Source organism: Aulonocara stuartgranti, assembly GCF_965226115.1.
Source record: "Aulonocara stuartgranti genome assembly, chromosome: 18".
NCBI classification, from domain to species: domain Eukaryota; kingdom Metazoa; phylum Chordata; class Actinopteri; order Cichliformes; family Cichlidae; genus Aulonocara; species Aulonocara stuartgranti.
The window spans coordinates 15,364,561-15,385,587 of record NC_138954.1 but is presented as its reverse complement, the minus strand read 5'-3'; the positions used below and the strand labels follow the sequence as shown (position 1 = coordinate 15,385,587).

General features: G+C 40.0%; 1 protein-coding gene across 1 annotated transcript in view; it reads right to left on the bottom strand.

Moving 5' to 3' along the window:
• egfra (epidermal growth factor receptor a (erythroblastic leukemia viral (v-erb-b) oncogene homolog, avian)) overlaps positions 1–21,027 on the bottom strand; it is a 46,545-nt gene that overhangs the window by 10,102 nt on the left and 15,416 nt on the right. Inside the window, exons 2-21 of the mRNA XM_082513713.1 lie at positions 13,834–13,985; positions 12,001–12,187; positions 11,755–11,880; positions 11,592–11,660; positions 11,262–11,380; positions 10,364–10,505; positions 9,297–9,413; positions 7,963–8,089; positions 7,803–7,876; positions 7,633–7,720; positions 7,318–7,517; positions 7,022–7,154; positions 6,519–6,609; positions 5,806–5,963; positions 4,141–4,179; positions 3,863–4,007; positions 3,633–3,755; positions 2,877–2,975; positions 1,325–1,510; positions 692–847 (exon numbers count right to left, since the gene is read on the bottom strand). Of these exons, the coding sequence (XP_082369839.1) occupies positions 692–847; positions 1,325–1,510; positions 2,877–2,975; positions 3,633–3,755; positions 3,863–4,007; positions 4,141–4,179; positions 5,806–5,963; positions 6,519–6,609; positions 7,022–7,154; positions 7,318–7,517; positions 7,633–7,720; positions 7,803–7,876; positions 7,963–8,089; positions 9,297–9,413; positions 10,364–10,505; positions 11,262–11,380; positions 11,592–11,660; positions 11,755–11,880; positions 12,001–12,187; positions 13,834–13,985 (2,531 nt within the window). The remainder of the gene's footprint in view (positions 1–691; positions 848–1,324; positions 1,511–2,876; positions 2,976–3,632; positions 3,756–3,862; positions 4,008–4,140; positions 4,180–5,805; positions 5,964–6,518; positions 6,610–7,021; positions 7,155–7,317; positions 7,518–7,632; positions 7,721–7,802; positions 7,877–7,962; positions 8,090–9,296; positions 9,414–10,363; positions 10,506–11,261; positions 11,381–11,591; positions 11,661–11,754; positions 11,881–12,000; positions 12,188–13,833; positions 13,986–21,027) is intronic.

Genomic DNA, 21,027 nt, shown 5'->3' with positions numbered 1-21,027 from the left:
ACAGGCAATACAGAGAGATGTCTGGGCTGAATTTGTATTATATTATTTCTCCTAATTACATCTGATATAACATGCACTGCTCACCCTGTAGTTACAGGCACAAAAAAACAAACAGCACAGCATGTTCTTGAGTAAGGAATCCTTCAGTTTCCCAAAGGAAACAAAAGACAAGAAACCCTTTTGATTTGTCATTTCTCTCTGAATGTAATTCACTGACAGAAGCTATTTAAATACAGCACCACTTGCATGAGATACAGAACAAAACAAAGTACAAAAATATATCTTTTATGCAGTCGAGCTGAGTGAACTACAGGAAGCGGTCTGTCAGTTGGCAACTGGCTATAAATTCATTAAACAAGATCATGTTCATATTTAGGCCCATTTGTGTGCAGCAACAACTCTATCCATCAGTTTTCTTCCACTTATCTAATTCAGGGTTGTGAGGGGGCTGGAGCGTACACTCTAGACAGGCCACCAGTCTAATGCAGGGCTAACACAGAGAGACAGGAAACCATTCACACTCACATTCACTCTAAGGTCAATTTAGCATTGCCAATTAGCACAAACCCATCAGTGTCTTTGGACTGTGGGAGGAAGCCGAGTGGATTCTAAACTTCTGGGATCACCCGCTGTGATGCAACAGTGCTCACAACAACTGACTAATAAATTAAAAAAAAAAAACCCAACTAACCTTTCCTCCATCCGCATGGTACTCTTTCTCATCTGCCTTTAGCAACTTGGCCAAACCAAAGTCAGTGATCTTGACATGTTGAGGAGTCTTCACCAGGACGTTTCTGGCTGCCAAGTCACGATGCACTAAGTGGCGCTCCTCCAGGTAGTTCATTCCCTTTAATCAAACAAATAGTGAAATACAGATTACATAAGAGCCGTGCTTTCACGGGCTCGCCGATATTGTTGGAAACGTGAAAACACCGCTTGCTCAGACAAAGTGAAAAATGACATCTGTCACGACAGACTTGTCATGATAATCTGATTACTCAGATAAAAGAAACGGTATTTCTTTACAAAAAACGGCTGTTCTTTATAAAACCTCTAACAAAAACGCTGACGACTTGACTCGCTCTGCAAATCTAAGTTTAAGCGTATGTTTTGAAATTGCACACCCACTAAGACTTAAACCCACAAAAGCATGTGATTAATATTATTGTTATTGAAAATAAAATAAATAAAATGCCTAGATTTATATCTTCATTGGCTGATACAGAGCTATGCGCATGTAAAACAACTCCAGCAACAACAGGTCCAACCTAATCAACAGATTACTCAACTGTAACGTGACACCTTTATGAACTTTCCCTCTTACCTTGGCTATCTGCACACACCAGTTGAGCAGGTACTGGGAGCCAATATTGTCCTTGTGCTCTTTGACATAATCCAACAGGCAGCCGTAAGGCATGAGCTGCGTTATGAGCTGCACCGTGGAGGTGAGGCAGATGCCCAACAGACGACACACGTGGGGGTGCTCCACACTGGCCATCACATAAGCTTCCTGTAAGATGACATAAATGATTTACATGATTTACAATTCAAAATTATGTTTATTTCTCTTCTTTACTTATTGGCTGTTTATGCAGCCCCTGAGCTCGTGTCTGCTTAGCGCCCTCTTCCTTTTAATGGACTTCTGCGAGGAAACCCGGTGATGGAAGCCATTTAGGAAATCCATGCCATGCTAGCATCGGATTCATGTAAGATTATTAAAAGAAAAAAACTTAAAAAGAAAACACAAGGTAAACAAATAACCAAGTGTTTAGGACACATACTTTTATGTGTGTTTAATTTCATTTTTTGCAAACTTTGTCCACATTTTGTAAGTAAGTAAGGGAAAGCACAGGTTCCCTTCAAGGTACAAAAGCAAAAAAATACATTTTTAATTATTCAAAGGTCCTGTGACTTATTGGCTGGTAGAGATATCCTTGTGAATGATAAACAAGACATTTTTTTAAAGACCCGTTATCAGGCGATAAGTTTCTCAGGAGCAGTAATACAGCACCAACAGCTGTGTATTTTATTGCTCGACAGTGGAAATTATCAAAAGAGACAAAGTACTTTAAGAATTTAAAAAATGGGGATAAGGAAACCACTGCAAGCAGTAATTCAAACTGAACTTTATCTAGTTTCCTGTCATGAAAGCAGAAATGCATGCAAAATATTGTCTACACGCCTAATACGATATCAGTATTGCTCAATAAATTCTCGGCTTGGGGCTACGCAATTCAGACAGCCTGATGAAAACAAGGTTTCCAAACACGTTCTACTTTACAGTGAAAGACTGCCCTTAAGTTAAGAAGCTGAGAGGACATTTGTGTCCACCACAGCGAGTGGACGTGCAGTGACTGAGCAGCAGAACCACAAAATCACAGGATCCAAGATGCACATTTGTCTGTGTGCATAATGCATTTAACACAGGCTGCTTTCTCGGCACTGCATCAGCGCTGCATTCCTTTCCAGAACACCTCAGCCTTGGATTACACCAACGCCCACTCGCTGCCTTCCCATGAATTAATCCCATTTCCAGCAGTCCCATAAGATGAATGCCATGTAAACAGACACGTTCTCCATTACAAGGAAAAGTGGCCATTAGCTAGATTATAGGACACATTAGTGGAAACTTGACAACCAGCAGCCAACAACTGTCGCTCCTTAAGGCTGATGTAGTTTTGAGTCAAAATATTGTGATAATTCCTTAAAAAATGTGCGTAACATTTGTAACTTTTAAAATGTATACTTTCATTTCCAGCCCTTAACAGAAGGAGGCAGGGAGGGAGTATTTCAAATGAGCTGTTGTGTTCAGCTCCAATTTAGTATTACGGTAAGCACAGAGGCCAAAAATTACCACATAAAATGAGTGAACCTACATCCAAGATCTCCTTGTTTGCTTTAGGGGACGTGGCCTCTCTCAAAACCTTGATGGCGACCGGGATTTTCACGTCCTCTCCCTCCGGGACCCACAGACCCTGCATGGACACAAGCATTTTATTTTATGTGCTGCAATTAGACCTGAATCATCAAGTGAGCGCACAAGCATATGTGTAAATGTTAGCATACACTGTGCAGTACAAGTACAAATATTGACATGCATGTGCAAGCCAAAGCTACACCTGCTCTCAAACATACAGTAAACAGTGCATTTGTATTCTGCTTGCAGTCCATTCTTTGCAAAACTGTCCACACTACGAAGGTCAAAAAGCGACAAACAGGCAGAAATACAAAGCAGAACATCGAGCTGACCTACAGTCTCTCCCTCTCTCTCTGGAGAGTTACGCTAACCTAAAACCGAACCCTAAAATAAATGGTTAACCTTGAGGAGACCAGTGTTTTGTCCCCACAGGGAAGGAGAGTTTCCAGAATGTCACTGCATAAACGCATAAACCCAAATTAACACACGAGCACCGAAAGTGAGACTGAAGTCACCCGTGCATGATCTGGCTTGTTAAAAATGTGGTTTTATAACAGAAAAATTGACAACAGATGTAGCAGATGAGTGAAAACGCTGACGGTGTGTTGGTTCTGGCTCTGAGAGAGACCCAGATTCAGTAAAGCTCAGCACTGGGGTTCAATTATAAGAAAAAAGAAACAACTCCAGGGTGCCGCTTTTTGTTTTGTTTTTTTACCTTGTAAACAGTACCAAAAGCTCCTGATCCCAGCACCTTGATTTTCTTAAACTCGGGTTCCTTCAGGATCCGCAGCAGAGCCTGGTTCGGTGCCTCTCCACTGGGAGTGAGGGGTTCGACCAACTAGAGAGAAGAAATCACAGTCTTGCATATTGTCTCAGCTGTAAATGAATGCTGACATTTCCTTCATCATCTTAATGTACTCCTCCAAGCGCGGTGACTCAGCTTACCTCTCTCTCTTGGAGCAGTCTACGCATGGTCCTCTTCCTCTTGATGTGGCGTCGGCGGAGCAACACAAAAACAGACAGGCCTGCGATGAGAGCGGCCAGCAGCCCACCGACAACACCAGCCGCGACCATGGAAAGACCAAGGGGGCTGAAAAACAGGAAGGGGGGGGAGGTTGTCAAACAGAGTGCGTTTGTGAGTTTCAGCAGAAATGTGATTAACACATCTACCTCAGTTAACTTATCCCTAAGAAGTGGTGATCTGTGTTGCTGTGTTTACTCACCCTTTGCTGTGGCAGCCTTCAAGACCTGGTCCAATGCACCTGTAAACAAATGAGTGCGAAGAGTCTAATGCAACTGACAAAATCAGCACAGAGGGATTGTTTTCCTATGAAAAACCCTTTGCAACCAATCAGAAACCAATGCTGTTGCCACGCTTATGTTTCCCAGCGTACTTGATTTCATTTCTGCCACATAAAGCACCAAAATCGTCTGTAAAATGCCTACAAAACTAAATACTTTCAATCAATGCATCAGTCACTGGGGTCAACTGGGGACTGTTTATTTCCACGCAGTCCAGTGGTTTATTTATGAAACTACTAAACCCAGTTGTGGAAACACATATCCTATTCTTCTTCGCAACAGTCACTGAGGCTCATTTACACAGCAGCTTTCGGTGGTTTAAAGGTATCTCAGACGACTTCCCAAGTTACTCATTGGGCTTAACACTGATCCTCTATCATTGTGAAAACTGTGTCTGCTTTTAGTTCTGCTGTTGCTATTATTTCTTTGTTCTCAAAAGTACTACAGACTTGCAAAAACAACATATAGTTGTCTGAAAAGGAAAGTTTTTCACAGGAATCTAATCCAGTCCTCTCAAGCAATTCAGCTAATCAAAAGCACTTTAACTGATCACCACTAAGTGTGAGAATCTCTGGAGCATTCAGGTGTGTGTTAACAAAATGCCACAAGCTTCCCAGGATTGTACACCAGCAAACTCACCCCAAGGTCAGAGAAACTGGAAAAAAATTCCACGAGCTACATCTCAGACTCTACAGGCCTCAGTTAGGATGTTAAATGAAAGTGAAGTTCATGATAGTACAATCAGAAAAAGACTAAGTATGGCTTGTTTGGAAAATACCTCTTCCTCTAAAAAACCCTCCAAAAACATACTTGAACACAATCAAAGGTAGACCTGCTGCGGGGCTCTCGAGGGGAGTCGACCTAGCTCACCCAATCAGTGAATTCTCCTTCTTGATCTATTCTGGCAGGTATTCAGAAAATCTGGTACCGTATGTTTCAGTTTTCTCCATGTTTACCTTCTCATACTGTCTCTGATGGGTCTCCAAGGAGGTCCAGAGGACTTGTGTACCTCACTCCCTGTCAATTAGCCCATCTTTTTGCCATGAGGGCTCTGAAGCAATCAGGTGGTCTTTGTCTTCCACCAAAATACGCTCAAAGACAGAAAAACCTTTATTTAAAAAACTCATATGAGGCCTCTATTCTTGTGTTTAACAAGATTTACTATAAGACATGAGATAATTTTCCTTTGGTATAGCTGAGGTGTTATATATACTTTTGCTATTGCTGCTGAAGGTGCCTATACAAGCCACAGCATCACAAGGTGTTCTTAGTTCTTCACAGAGAGCCTCCTCACATGACTGTAAACCTTCTAGGTCCAAAAAGCATTTAAAAGAAGAAGAAATTAAGTCAGACATAATCGGTTTGTTTTAAATTGAAAAACACACAAAACCACACAAAAGTCCTGCAGTCTAGAACAACAACTCGTCTCTTGGGGTGTCTGATTTTAATCAGAAGTCCAAGAACCGCCTCAGCAGACGCTTCAAGCTCGGGGCACATTTCTGCATCAGTGTTACAACAGACAAATGTTTCCAAAACAGAGAAAATGCCTGTGCCTGTTCTCAGGTCAGCTGAGCAGTGCTTTTTACCCCTGAGTGCAGTTTTTGTGGCATTGCTGGCACACTTTCTGTTCATCTGCGTATTTCCACACTAGTGCGTCGTCCTCCCCCAGCACGCCTTGGGGACAGCGGGGCACGCAGAACAGTCCATCTTTGAAGTTAGCACATTTAGTGCAGTTAGCAGACTCCTGAAAGTGGAAAAAAAAGAAGATAAAGATTTATTATGTTTACGACTCTATTGACAGCAGTTATAAATATTTGGTAAACTACACTGTCTCATAGTAATAATTTCTCAAAGCAAATGTTTGGCAAATACAACCAAGTTAGATCTTTCTTTTCTTTTCTTCATCTTTAATTATTTTTGGTTCAGGCTAGTGAAAAGACGATTTAATGCACTGATCATGCCTGAATAAAATAGCGGTAATTTAATACGTTTCCCAGATCTGCCTCCCACTCTCTCTTTGTCAGGTTGTGCTTCTGTTTTTGATAATTAGAGGGTTTATTTCCCAGTTATCAAAGTAAAAGAAAAAGAAAACAACCAGATTGCACATTTTGTGGCTGCGCTGCATTACAGCCGATCAAAGCTGCTGCTGACTGACAAATCCGCAGAACTAACGTGTCTGGATTGGATTTCACGCTGTGCAAATGTTAATCTCTTCTAAGCAACGCTCACAGAACTGTTTAACACAACTGCAAAGTGTTTTGTTTTGTAATATTAGTTTAGCTGCTGATGGCAAACATACAGGCGCGCTGCAGGTTGCGGTCCCGTTCATGTGCTGACACTCGGGGTGGCACTTGATGCAGGTTTTATTCACAGCTGTCTCGCGCGGCTCTCTGCAAAAACAAGAAAGAAAAAACAAACAATAAAAAGCATGACATGCCTAGTTTGAAACTATTATATGTGTTTTATTTTTAAAGTTTTTTTGAGGACAGGAGTTAAACTGTAAGCACGTCGAGATTCTTTGTTGGACAGAGGTCTCCGAAGATAAACAGATGTGAGCGACTGTGTCGTTTCGCCTCCAGTGTTTGTCTTAAATCCACTGGAGACTGAATTTCAAAATGCTTCGGATCATATCTGCTTTTCTTTTTCTGTCAATTAATTCTCAGGATCGTGTAGCGTCAAAGTCTTGGAAATACAAAAATAGACTCTGAAGGAGTGAACTGTACAGCATGGAGACCTGTTGTGTTTTTAGCTTGTTTGTTTTTCAAAGCTTATTAAAGGCAGTCAGAGAGATGCCTCCCTCACCCCTCCAGGATGTTGCAGGAGTCGACGCAGCTCCCGTCGCGCTTGTAGTCGCGGCACAAAATGCACATACTGGGGCCCGGACCCCAGCAGCCGTCCGCCGTGCACTTCTTGTTGCAAGTGTCGTTTCTCAGAGCTGAAACCCAAACACACAATCTCAGCGAGAGCTCTTTCCTGCATAATTATCCAATTTTGAAATTAAGATCCTGTAATTAAATCTTACTCGTGCAGCGCATAATCAAAAGCAACAACAACAGCAAAGATCCGACTGAAGCCGGTGTGAGACAAACAGAATTTACCGCAGGTGGCAGCGTTGGCATTGCCCTCTATATTAACAGTTTGGTGTGGTGATTTGAAAAGCTTCTGCCAGTGCTTTGCATCGGTGTAACAGAGTTCAGAGTTCTTAGAGACAAACACATCTCCATCACTGATTTCTCTGAGGGACCTCAGGCCCAGGTGGGTGATATGTAGACCAGCCACAACCAAACTGCGGCTTCCGCTACCAAATGGGAAACGAGAACAAAATAAGAAGAAGAAGAAAAAAGAAAACATTTAATGACGGGTTGAATAACACTGCGGTTTGAATCAACAGGGGGTCTTTACAAGGAACATACCGTTTAGTTCTCCCCCGAACGACCTCCAGATTCTCAAAAGGACTCAGTGAGCTCATGGTATTTGGCCACGTTTGAATCCACAGGTACCCTGAAGCAACAAGGTTTGTTAACCTTAAAACTGTTTAGATGCACGCATTTAGATGCATGACTCAGCCCTTACGCAGTCTTACCAGTAATTTCTTTAACTGTCTTAAACACATTAAGCTGGGCAGGATCCATCTTTGGTGTTTTGGTGTATTGATCCCTGAAAATGAGAAAATACACCGTACTGACTGCTGATAAAGGTGATCGAGCACAAAGGCAGCAATGCTAGTCATAGCCCAGACTTACCCATTAATTGATGTGTGGATGATGTCGATGTTTCCATTGATTTTGGTGCAGTTTTCAAAGGAGCCGATGTTTGTGGCATTGATAGACAGAGTGTGAACCAAGTCTCCTGTTCCAAGTCCATTACACACTAAAAAAAACATTTAAAAAAATACTACGGTAGTTAATAACAATAAAAAATAATCATAATAGTTTAATAATAGTTTCTCATAGATTTTGGTCCATATTAATGTGATAGCATCACACAGTTATTCCCGATTTGTCATTTCAGTACAGCGAACTCAAAATGTTCAAGAATCCAATTTCAGATAATTTCAGTTTTGTGATGTGAAATATTATCTCGCTAGAAGCAACCATCAGAAGATGGGAACACTGTGGTCAAGGGGAAGACATGGTCAGCGGCAGCATTAATTGCATAGAGATCTGCAGCTAACTGGGTATTTTCTCTGTGGATCAGCAGTTTCTGAAATACTCAGAGCAACCCGTCTGGTGCAATCAAAGTCACTAAAATCTTGCCCATTCTGATGCTCACCTCAGCAGGTCATCTTGAACATAAGCCACACCTAATGAAGTGAGTCAGTGCATAAAATATAGCCTATAAATTTTCACCAAATCAATAATATTTGCTTTTTTATTCATCTCAGTTGTTTAAAATTCCTCTGAATATACGTAGGATGCATGACATGTCTTTGAAATCGAAATCTTATGTGCATTTAGAGCATGTGTCTAATATGCATTCATTCATCATAAAGATTCAGGAGTTACATACATTTTAACAAGTCGGTGCATAAAATCTGGCCTATGAGTTTTCACCAAAACAATACCATTTGCTTAAAAAAAAATCATCTCAGTTGTTTAAAATGCCTTAAAATGACTGAGTTTAATAAAAATGTTGTTCAGTTGTATCTGTGTTCCTCTGAATATAAAACCAAACAGAAATAGCTTAAGGATGAGTGACATGTCTTTGAAATCGAAATCATATGTGCATTTAGTGCATGTGTCTAATGTGCATTCATTATAAAGATTCAACTTGGCAGGAGTTATATACATTTCCATTAGAACGTACAGTGTGGTAAACATGCTCCCGTCCCAACTTTTTGAAGACGTTTGCATCAAGTTAAAAACAATGAAACATTTGTTTTCCTTCACTCTTTTCAATTAAAAAGGGTTAAATTATTTACAAATTACTGCATTCTGTCGTATTTACATTTTACAGCTTAACCTCTGTGAAAACAACATAATAAGAAATTGTTCTTAGCGTAGCTACAAACAGTTTGTTTTTTGTACACGGTGAGAAATATTTGTCCAGATTGCACAGTAACAGCTTATCTTCTTACCTTTTGGACACAGCCCGTCACACTTGGCGCACTTCCTGATTCCTCCTACCTCCACCTCATATGTGTTATCGTTGCACGTCCGCACACATGCGCCGTAATCAGAAATAATATAATTACCTGGAAGAATATGCAAAATATAAGCTGCTGCTGCTGCTGATAATCTCATATTCATGTGCACTAGATGGATCTTAAATCATCTTAAAATCATATTAAAATATCTGGGGGGAAAAAGCTTTTTTGTAGCAAATAATCTTTTATTAGTTATACAGCAGCTTAACTAGCAATGTTGCTGAACTGCAGAGCTCCTTCAGTGACAGACTGCTGCATCCTAGATGCATGAAGGAGCGTTTCCGCCCTGCAGCTGTCAGATTGTACAATCAAAACCGCTCCCAACAAACACATTTGAACATGTTTGTTTACATACATATTTAATTTTAATAACTGTACAGTACTCTGCTTTTGGTAACTATTGTCCTTGATGTAAATATGTAAAAAAAAGGTGTATGTTTCTGTTCTGTTTCCTGTGTCCTGTTTGTTTGTATATGTGTTTTTTTCTTGCTGCTGTTACAACCAAATTTCCCCTTGTAGGACAATAAAAGGATTATTCTATTCTATTCTCTATTCTAATGCATAATGATGACAGAATATAAACACAGAAATACAGGGACACACCTGTGCAAGTTAAAATGATAAAACGCAGTTGTTGCATTAACACACTCTCAATCATTTGCTTTTCTTGTTTATACAGTTTAAAATTAAACTTGGACAAACTGTCACGACTGAATGTCTAACCACCCTGAAGGACAACCTGGGCAACTGTTCTGCAAGTCAGCATGCCGCAATATGGAACAAAAGTGTAATCATGCATGATGAGCTTCATACTGCCGATTGGGACCCATTATTTTACTTTTATTTATCTTGACTGTCGAGACATAGCTACAATGCACGCATCAATGTAGGCTAATGTAATATATCTGTCTAGCAGGATTAAAAGTTTAACTGAAATTGGCAAAAAAAACCTAAAATAAAAAAAACCTAAAAATTTATCTGGTTAAAGCCGGCCTTACGTGGGCAGCTTTTGACACAGGTGGCCCCGAAGCTGTACTTTCCATGCGGATTAGGAACCAGCTGGTGCAGGTTGGGGTCGTAACGATGAAGGCCTGGGCAGGAGTCCTTACACACCCCATCATCCTGGAAGTCCCGACAGGCCTGCAGCACAAACAAGCGTCATCTAGCACACTGGGACCAAAACAGAGCCCCGCACTAATGATAACACTGCATTCCTTTATCACAGCCTTGGCTTAATACTCATAGCTGCACAGAGAGGCAGAACAGACGCTGTTATTCAAGGCACTGCCAAGTGCAAGATCTAATCAGACGCTCCACATCTCATCTCTACTGAAACCAATAACAAACTTCGGATGATAAAAACAGATGTCTGAGAGTGAGAGCTTTATTCTGTTGGAAGGTCTTCTTCAGGAACCTACAGAGTAGCAGAATTACGTAGTGTAGTGTTGCACTTAGGAACAGTTTTTTATTAGTTTTGGTGTCTTTGTGTTGGTTTCTGTTTGACTGGGAGTCTTACACTCACCAGGTACACCTGTTCCATTTCTTGTTAATGCAAATATCTAATCAACCAATCACGTGGCACTAATGGCTGCTCCTATTAGCTAAAAACAGGAAAATTAGGGTACAATTCAAACAAGGTTCACCAAAATTGGACAAAAGAAGATTTTGTGTCGCAAAATGTGTGTGATGCTATCATGTCAGCATGAACCAAAATCTCTGAAGAAAGTTTCTAGTACCTTGTAAAATCAATGGCATGAATAATTAAGGTCATTTAAGACAAAAGGGGATCCGACCTATATTAGCAAGGCATAACTAAAACATTAGCTGGTGAACACAGGCCTTGGTCACATGTTTGTATGATATCACACAGTAACATTAAAAGTGCCTTTGTCTCACCAGACAGTCTTCAGCTCTGGGTCCCGTGCACCCCGCGGCACAATGCTCATTGCAACAGTCACTCGGTGAAGGTCCTTTGCACCTCTTGGAGCACTGCTGGGCACAGTTCAGCTTTGTCACTGGAGATGAGAGCAGCAGAAGTTGAGTGGAGTGTCCAAGCCCAGGAATGAATTTGTTCTTCTTTTGATTCTGATGCCCTATCATCACCGTGCATTACAGTACTTTAAACATGTTCAAATTATGAAAAATTGGAGGATTGTGCACACAGATTTGTTTTACCTTGCTCTTGTTTGCAGTAAATAAGCTAACAATTAATAAAACAGTGCTTACAAGTCTGACAGTTTTTAGGACCAGGTGCCCAACATGAGCCATTGAAACAGCCTGAGTCACATTTTCCACCTGTTGAAAAAGAAACATTGCGAAGCACCAAATTAAAAACCTTTTAACTCACAACAAATTATATCTCTGTCTTCTGGTGTAAAGTAATACTTACAATTTTTGTTTTTGCTAGGAGTTGGATCAATGCTGATGTTTCCAACATTAACAATATCAGACCACTGGATTGTTTCCACATTGCAAAGCTGGTTGGTCAAAAATTTTACTCCTCCTTTAAGAATTTCTGCAAAAAGAAAACTTCATATGAACTACTACGCAAACATGCACACGTTGGAATATTTACATAGTTTGTAATAATACTGAGTGTCATATAAAACATGATTATATTTAGGGGTTAACCTACCTGTCAGGCTGGTCAGAAGAATCTGATCGGTGCCCTTATTTGTAGATTTGTTATAATTGGAAATCACAGAAAGAGCAAAACTTCCATCATAGAGAGAATGGCCTCGAATGATGCGCAGGTTCTCCAGAGGAATCCTGGATACTGTATTGAGGGCGATCAGGACGTAGCCACCAACTTCTTTGATTGACTGGAACGAAAAAAAGACAAACTTCATTTTTGAATTAAAAAAACAAAAACTTTTGTATTTTCTGAACGACCTGCATTTATATACATTTACATTAATATTTTAAGAGAAAACTGTGAAACTGGTGGTCCATAACACTGGTAGACGAAGATTAATCCTATTTTTATTGTGCTAGAGTCACATTCAGTTTGTCTGATAGAGGTGTGTAAATTAATGTTCAGAAGCACAGGGACACCTACACATATCACCTAAATGAGCTGCTTAGACATTGAAAAATACCATGAAGCTCCCAGCACACAGGTTTTGTGCTGATGTTAATACCAGAGGATGTTTAAACCTCCTCTGGCAGAGTGTTGGTGACTTTTGCACACCGTGCTCCTCAGGTACTGGTGACTGGTAACTTGCCACTTTCAGGCTGAGTTTCACTTTCCAATAACAGCACATAGAGTTGATGGTGGAATAAATTTCACAAACTGACTTGATGCAACAGTGGGATCCTAAAATAGCACCAAAGTCAAATTCAGTCTTTTCTTTCCCCATTCTTTCACAAATGTTTGTAAATGCAGACTGCATTGGTAGGCGTTCGATTTTACACGCCTGTTGCAATGGGACTGAAAACACTTGGGTTCAAAGATTAAGAGGTGTGGCCCAAATACTTTTGTTCATACAGTGTATGTGATGGATGCTAAAAATAAGAAAATATAAATAAAAGCTATGAGATGTATGGTTAACTCCACAATGTCAACTCTAAATCTTATAAATCAAATCGGGTTTTCTGTCCAACTAGAATAAGACTCACAGTTGTTTGTATTTGCTAACCAGTCAAGTTTCACTTTATATGTCATCCCTTTAATTCTATTCTGTACTATTCTGGTGAAAAGCGGTCATCAATAGCATATGAATGCTTAAGTTATGGCAAAATAATGTGTTTCATGAAGTCAGGGTGACCTTTATTTTTGACATCTTTCTTGAGATATTTCATGTAAAGGATTCCTTCGACGCGCTCTTCACATATCAAATACATAAGAAATAGACAGATGTGCTCACAAGCCAAAAACATGTGTCGATGGCACTGAATCATAAAACTTTCAGCCAAACTATATTGCCTCAGGTCTACCTCTAGGGCTACAGACAGCCCACCAGTAGAATGGTTAGCACAGTATGTACAGTATGTTGCTCAATAGGTAATACACAGAGCCACAATAGAGATGGGCTAATCTGAACTGTGGACGCTGGGCAGGTCCAAAGTGATGAGAGAGAAAAGTAAGGATGAAAAAATAGGACTCTAAAAGTGACATCATTTAAGACACTTCCTCTTAATATCAGTGGAAATAAAGCCTTAAAACCTCTGAATAATATCTGCTGACTGTATGCTTTTCTGTCTTTGTGTGTGCAACCCTTCATGAGAGTGTGTGTGCCCAGTGTGCAAACCCCTATACAACCTTAAGCAAAGCTCCATCCACAGCATTATAAATACACCGAATCATCATACCTATTCACTCTCCACTGATTTTAATTATCTGAACTGAAGCGATGCAAGAGGCTACACACATCCAGTATAAGGGGCTTGGACAACTTTTAATCGCACTCTTTCTCTAATCTGCTATATACATGCTTATCCTCAACTCCTAACAAAGTGCGGCTTTTACCCGGAGGAAGGACAGGTCACGGTGATCCTCCATGTGTGTGATCTCCAGGTTCTCCAAGACTACGGTGCAGTTGCTGTAGGTCTTCACCATGTTCCTGTAGTGGTCCTCTTTAGTTCCCAAAAGGTTTAAACGATTGGTTACACCTTGGCACACTGCAAGAAAGGAGAATTCATCATTGTTTCATTTAAATGTTAAAAGATTCAGATTGTAAATCATGTGGAATTGCAGTGGAGAGTCACCAAAGTATTTAAACCAAGGCCCACAGTGCAATCAGTCAGAAACAGAAACATTCCCTGCTTATGCAACATGCTGGCTCCGTTTATGACTTTCTGTGTGTGTGTGTGTGTGTGTGTGTGTGTGTGTGTGTGTGTGTGTATCTCTGTTGGAGAATTTAGTCTGTGCAGTCATAACTTGGCATGCTTTCATGTGAAAATAACAGAAGATCTGGGCTGCATCTGCAACAAAATCAAATCTCAGTGACGAGTTAAGTTCTGGCCCGCGAGTCAAAGTCAGCTGCGTGTTTTTATGCTGGCAAAGGTCTCAATCTTTCCACTTGTATGAAGGCTGGTTAAAACAATCCCTGTGACCAGTAAGTCCAACCCATTGTGGTATTCTCCAGAAAAGTTCTGGTGTGTCACAAATTCCATGACAGTTGTAGTTTGTGTTTTTTTGGAGAGGAGATTCACATGTCTACATCTCAAAATTAAAAGTCTAATTTCTAGTTTAACCATATTTGACTCAATCGCAGGATTCATGACATGACGAAATGACAATTTAGTGCTTAAACAATGTTGATAAATGAATGCTCTCTGAGTTTTCAGCTCCCAGAGAACAACTATGGGCTGATAAATTCGCCTATTTAATGTTACGTAATACAATGAGTGAATAAGGAAGGTAGTGCAACAAACAGGGAGGCTCTTTTTTTTTGTTTTAATGAATGAATGGATTTTATTTAGAACAGCTCATCTTCTCTTATGCATGTTTAGGCCCCAAGCTGGTCAAACAGGTTCTGACTGGCAATGAAGAGAGAGCCATCAGTTAATCACCGCAACAGCTTTTTAACACACACACACACACACACACACACACACACACACACACACACGCACACGCACACGCACACACACATACAGAGTGTATGCACGCATAATAAGCAAGTAATTGATAGAGATTTAAATGATGGGTTCACTGAAAAACAAAATATTCCTCCTCGTGATTATTAGAAATTGCGGTGCTGGCGTAATCCCTAAAGCACATTCCCAAACATGCCTGCTCTTGACAAAAGAAAGCCAAACAACTTGGTCCGATTTCTCAGACACACCTCACAACACATAACAGCTCATGCAGTTGTGCTAACCAAGACACATGTGATTCACATCACTGAGGGAAAAGAACAGGGTTTCTCAACTGGTATCAAAGGATAAAACTGCGTTTTTCAATCGCACTGTGTGTTTTACTTATGATGTTGTGCTGGGTTCATACACACTAAGCGCAAAAGGAAGCTAATCAGTGAGAATTAGGCACAAACAGCTGTCAACCGCCCTCCCTCTTCTTCCTCCTCATTAGCTGGTCCCTGAGGGTTCTCCCTGACATGAACCCTGCAGTCCAGCAGCCCAACACCAGAGTAACAGAGGCAGATGAGCAAAAGCAAGCCTACAGTTTTAATTAGAAGAGCCACGTGAGTTGTAATTAGCCCTCTAATTATTACTCAGATTGTGAAAACCAAACTGTAATAAACAAAAGGTTGTCGGGTTTTTGCAGCTGTGAATATTAATAAACCTGATCTGAACATCGTGAATGCTATTTTGCAAACAGAGACAATCACTTAGAGTATATATACATGCATATCTCCCAGTTATATATAAGCAGCCTGCTCCCTTTTTGAGTTATGAGCAGTAAAGGTGGAAAAAGACAGGTGAGGCTGATGGTTCAACAAATCTCCTCCAAGGGAAGATCAGACCTTGAGTGCCAAACAAGGAAGTAAAGCAAACAGCCAATTGGCCGAGCAAGCAGGCACACAGCCACAGTAAAGGTTCTCCTTGTCCACTTGGTGATTTCACAACTCTCTTGCAGGTGGTAAATGATCTGATATTCTATGACCATAAATGGACTTCCAGGAGCAACAAAAGAAAAAACAAATGAGGTCAAGCTGTGGGACATAATTGTTAAAATCTGAAAGAGTGCTCTATAATTGTGCTGGGAATAATTTGTGTTAGAGTTTAACCTGGGAACCTTCTCCAAGTAAAAATGACTCATGTTGAATCACATTTACAATAAAAGTTTGCAGACGTGGTAAGCTACCTTCGCTCTGAAAGAGACAAACTGTTGCTAGTGAGGAAATGAACATGCAGACTGGAAATGACAGGAACCTGTTTAGTTGCTTTTTTAGTCCATAAACCGTTGATTCTGAAATGTAACCTACTGTCTGCAGCCTGCTATAATGCAAGGTTAAGGGTGGGGTTTCTTATGATGTAACTGATACTGTGACAAAGACTAATTGCAGATTGCTTCACTCATTCCAGCTGTACTGTCGTCACAAAACGTCCAGGAGGTAGGTGCAGGGAGTGGTACGGCATAAGTGTGCGGGTGTGTGCACTAGCATATATGCAAGTGTGCAACACTCTAAGCGGCACAAGCTGGATTGAGCTCCGTTGATCAGCACCCAGTCAGAGAATGACAAAGGACCTGATAAACCCGATCACGAGTCATCTAAACTTGCAGAAACGTCCAGTCGCATGTTTTGATGTTTACTTGGGAACTAGTGCTGGAAGTCGAAGGTGTGCGGGCACATATCTGTTTCTGGAGGCTATGGCATCTGCACCACTACATAAAAAAGAAACCATTGTTTAGTATTTGAGATAATTATCTCATTATGTCTTTAATAAACATTTACAAAGAGAATACAGAATAGAATAACTTTATTAACCCGATCAATGGAAAATTGTCTTTGGTTCACCATTCATACATACACACATACAAAACAACAATAAATAAACAGTATTGGTAATGACCAAAGTCCTTCTTCCCCCAAAGGGGGTTAATCGGTTGTCTGTCTGTCTGTTTGTTCGCAGCTTAGCACACACAACATGAATATATCTTAAAATCTCTAATTTTTTCAGCTTCTGGAAGCCAAAAAAATTCTGCCAATCCTGCTTCAATCATATGGATAAAGATAATAAAATACACAATTTTAATATGTAATACTTTAAGGTCATGGTCAAAGCTCAGTCATCAGCGTGTTGTATACAAAAGGCTGATGTCAGCATGTTGTAATAAAAACATCATAAAACACCAGAGTTTTAGTAGGCTATGGCCCTTGCCCTTCAGGGGAAGTTGTGCTCTCTGGTTGCTCTTGTTTGCTGTGTTGCTGTAATAAATCAGTGTGTGCAAGCCGTCTTTAATCAAAATGCTATGCTAAAGTGCAATTATTGTTGTTATGCATGAATCTTTAATTTTACTGTTTTGCAAAAAAGCTGAAAATACACCACACAAGTAATGGATTCCTGAAGAGAAAACGTATATTTGCAGTTGAATGTTCTGTTCATTTTTTACTTCTCAGAGAAGTCCTGTGTGCCAGCTCAAATATAGGTGACTTTGGTTTGTTATTTGCCTAATAAAGAACAACATCTTTTATATTTTTTCAACATTTTTTGATGACAGATTTAGAAAAGACTTCTGTTTTTTTGGTTTTTGTTTTTACGACAGGTGCTCTACTAAATTAGTCAAATGCGCTCCTCTTGAGATTTCAAGTCAATGTTCGAGTAGGCAAACTAGTAATCCTGGAAATTGGGCTGGAGAGAATTGAGACTGAATGTCTGTAAAGCATAAATATGAGCTGCAACATCCAGCATTGAAAAATGAAGTCAAGTCAAAAGTGCCAAAAACTGCAATTCCTCCCTCGGCCTCTTGAGGCTGGCTTCAGAAATGAGTCCATTTCACAGGTCCAAGCATTAAAATGCCCACCTTTAAAGCACAAATAAACATGTTTTCTGCCTAGTGAAAACAAAGAAAAACATTTTGGGCTTTTATAACTAATTCCTGTCTCTATAAAAACTATACTGGTGCTAGTTTTTATGACTCACCTGTCAGCTTAAAGCTGTCAAAGAAAAACGTGTGTGTGTTGCTGGAGGCCGCTAGCAGTTGCTAGGTGAAGATGTACATGTGCTGCACCAAAGGCCTTGCTGCGACCGCTTTGCATTCAATCTCATAGCGTGGTAACAAAACTGTGAAATCACAAACACCGTTTCCCTTGCACCTTTTGAAATAGGTTAGCTGTAGCGGTAAAATGTGTAAGTTTTACTGTGAAGGCGAACGTCTCAGGTTTTGGATTGTGTCATACTTTTTCAAGTTCCACTAAGGCTCAATGACTAGTTCGCATGAGCAGATTCCTTGAAAACTACAGGCAACCTGCTAACAACCAAAGCAATCACAAGGAGGCTTTTCCTGCAACACCATCAACCTCCAGCTACCATTAGCCAACCATTCGGGGAATACACATTTTTCATTAGCAGCCGGTGGTTGCTGATCGGTTTCTAGGCCTGTATGACTGAGGACTCAAAGGAATGGGTCAACGTTTTGGCGAATGCACATTTGTTTTCTGATGTAGGGGTTACATTAGAACATCAACACTCTCTATCCTGGTAAATAATGTTTGCTGAGCTCCAAATCTTGCACTTTTCCTTTAAAAATCTTTAAAATGACACATGAACTAAAGGGTAGGGCTGTGTGATATGACCAAAATCTTATATCCCGATATAAAACATCTATCGTCCCGATAACGATATAAATCACAAAAAATTTAATATTTTCTGTAAATTCTGTGAATCTCGGGCAGCTCGACTTGCGTGAAGTGTTTCCAGCTGGGCGTCGTGTAGCTGGAGTCGAGTGTTTTAACCGATGCACGATACTATACATTTTTAGACATAAGTTGTAACGGCCGCCGTTTTCTTTGTGAGTATTTATTACACCGCGTGCTGCGGGGAAAAGCCTGTTCTAACGTTTGAGTCTAAGGTTGATTTTTTAGCACCTGACGGCTCTTTTTTGCTTTTCATCTGTAAACACTCTGCATACTTTTTCACGTGATTCCGTTTATTTTGAAAAGTCTCAACAGGATCTTGAGCTTTATTGTGAAAGGTTTATGTGGAAAATAAACAAGCGGACATGCGATGGTTTTACCGTCGTTGTTGCTAAGACAACCCATAAAAACAGGCACTTGTCCGTCGGTAGTGTGGTTATATTAAATATAAGAGAAAGAGAGAACTTTAAGAAATTAATATAGCCACTACAGTGACCATCAAAACGATGAAAAAAAATATTGCCGTAAAATTTTGCGACACCACGAAACAAACGATAGCCTAAAATGAAACCATGTTTTCTACAGTCAATGAATGAAACGATAGACGTTTTTATATCGTCATCCGATACGACTAAAGGGCAGAGGTGTGGACTCGAGTCACATGACTTGGACTCGAGTCAGACTCGAGTCATTAATTTTATGACTTTAGACTTGACTTGAAAAAATGTTCTAAGACTTGTGACTTGACTTGGACTTTTACACCAATGACTTGGGACTTGAATTGGACTTGAACCGGTTTACTTGAAAAGACTTGATATTTCACCCCAAATATAAAATTTAACATGCATATTATATAGAGATTGAAAATGTGACGTCATTCACGGGTAGAACCGCAAAGGATTCTGGGAACTCGTGGCAAGCGGTACTAGCGCACGCAGGCTTTCAATTAAAATCAGTTATACAGCGATAAAAAGAAACACAAAAATGTCAAGAAGCTGTTGTATTATTAACTGCAATAGCCGGTCGCATGACAGCCACGGGAAGCCGACGGGTAAAGAGATCGGTTGTTATCGGATTACGTCGTTGAAGAGAAATTGTTCATGTTTCCGAAGTAACAAAGAGGCGACTGGATCGCAGCCATTCAAAGACCAAATATAACGTCCCAGAACACTCCAGCTCACAGGTTAGTCTGCTCCAAGCATTTACACGAAGGTCAGTGTTTTTTAGTAGTTAATACGTCATTTTTCTTAACATAATTGGTGATATAGGTTACAAGCAAGTCTGGCGCTGAACAGAAATTGTCGCGCTATGCTCCTTTGTTTATTGTGCATAAATAGTGAATTGTCCTGACACAATATTGCGTTTCGCTTCTGTTATTATGGTACATTGACAAAAACATATACTTTTATTCACAGGATAAAACAGGTTTTTTGTATCACTAATTGCCCAGTACGATTATGTATTTATGACGACGATTTGTGAGACTGGTAAACTTATGATACGTACGATGGTCTTTCGTTCTACACGGTGCATTTCAAGGTCCTGTACCCATCCGTCGGTAAACTGTACCTGGGCTTGTTGCAGTGACCTGAAGTTACTAAACTTCATGAGTGTATGCACTCACTCCAAGAACCGTATGATTATAAATATGCATATAAATATGCTAAGATGAGATAGCTGACTTCATCTAACTAGCAAATGTTGTCCAGGCTCCGTTGGTGATACAGTTTTTTTTAATGTGTATGATATTTTTGTCATGCGATTTTAAAGCTGGTCCTACAACCGCATCCAAGAATAACATGCAGCTTATCTCAGAACTGTCGGTGAAAATTATTCTTGGAGCTAGGTTTAATTGAGCTGCATTTTAAAGAGGTGCAATTTCACAATTTGTGTATATTTTCTAAGTTCACTATTTTGTCATGTGTTGAGAAAAACACAGATTTTAAAATTACATGGTCTAATATTTACATTTAGCATAACTGCAACATGCTTTTTTCTTCTTTTTTTTTTAAAGACTCGAAAGGACTTGAAATTCAAAGTTTCAGACTTGTGACTTGACTCGGACTTTTACACCAGTGACTTGAGACTCGACTCGGACTTGCCTGACATTACTTGAGACTTGACTTGAGACTTGAGGATAAAGACTTGAGACTTACTTGAGACTTGCAAAACAATGACTTGGTCCCACCTCTGCTAAAGGGCTGTCGTATGTTTGTGTTAGCATAAATATTCTTAGATTATATTCGTAGACTGATGTATATAATGTAAACCTTTTCTTTGATGGTTGGCAAAATCATAATTATTTATTAAGAAAATGGGTACAAATTGCAACGGGCCACAACACCACAGTCAAAGCAGACAATATAGTGTAAACATTTGAGAGACATTAACCAAACAAG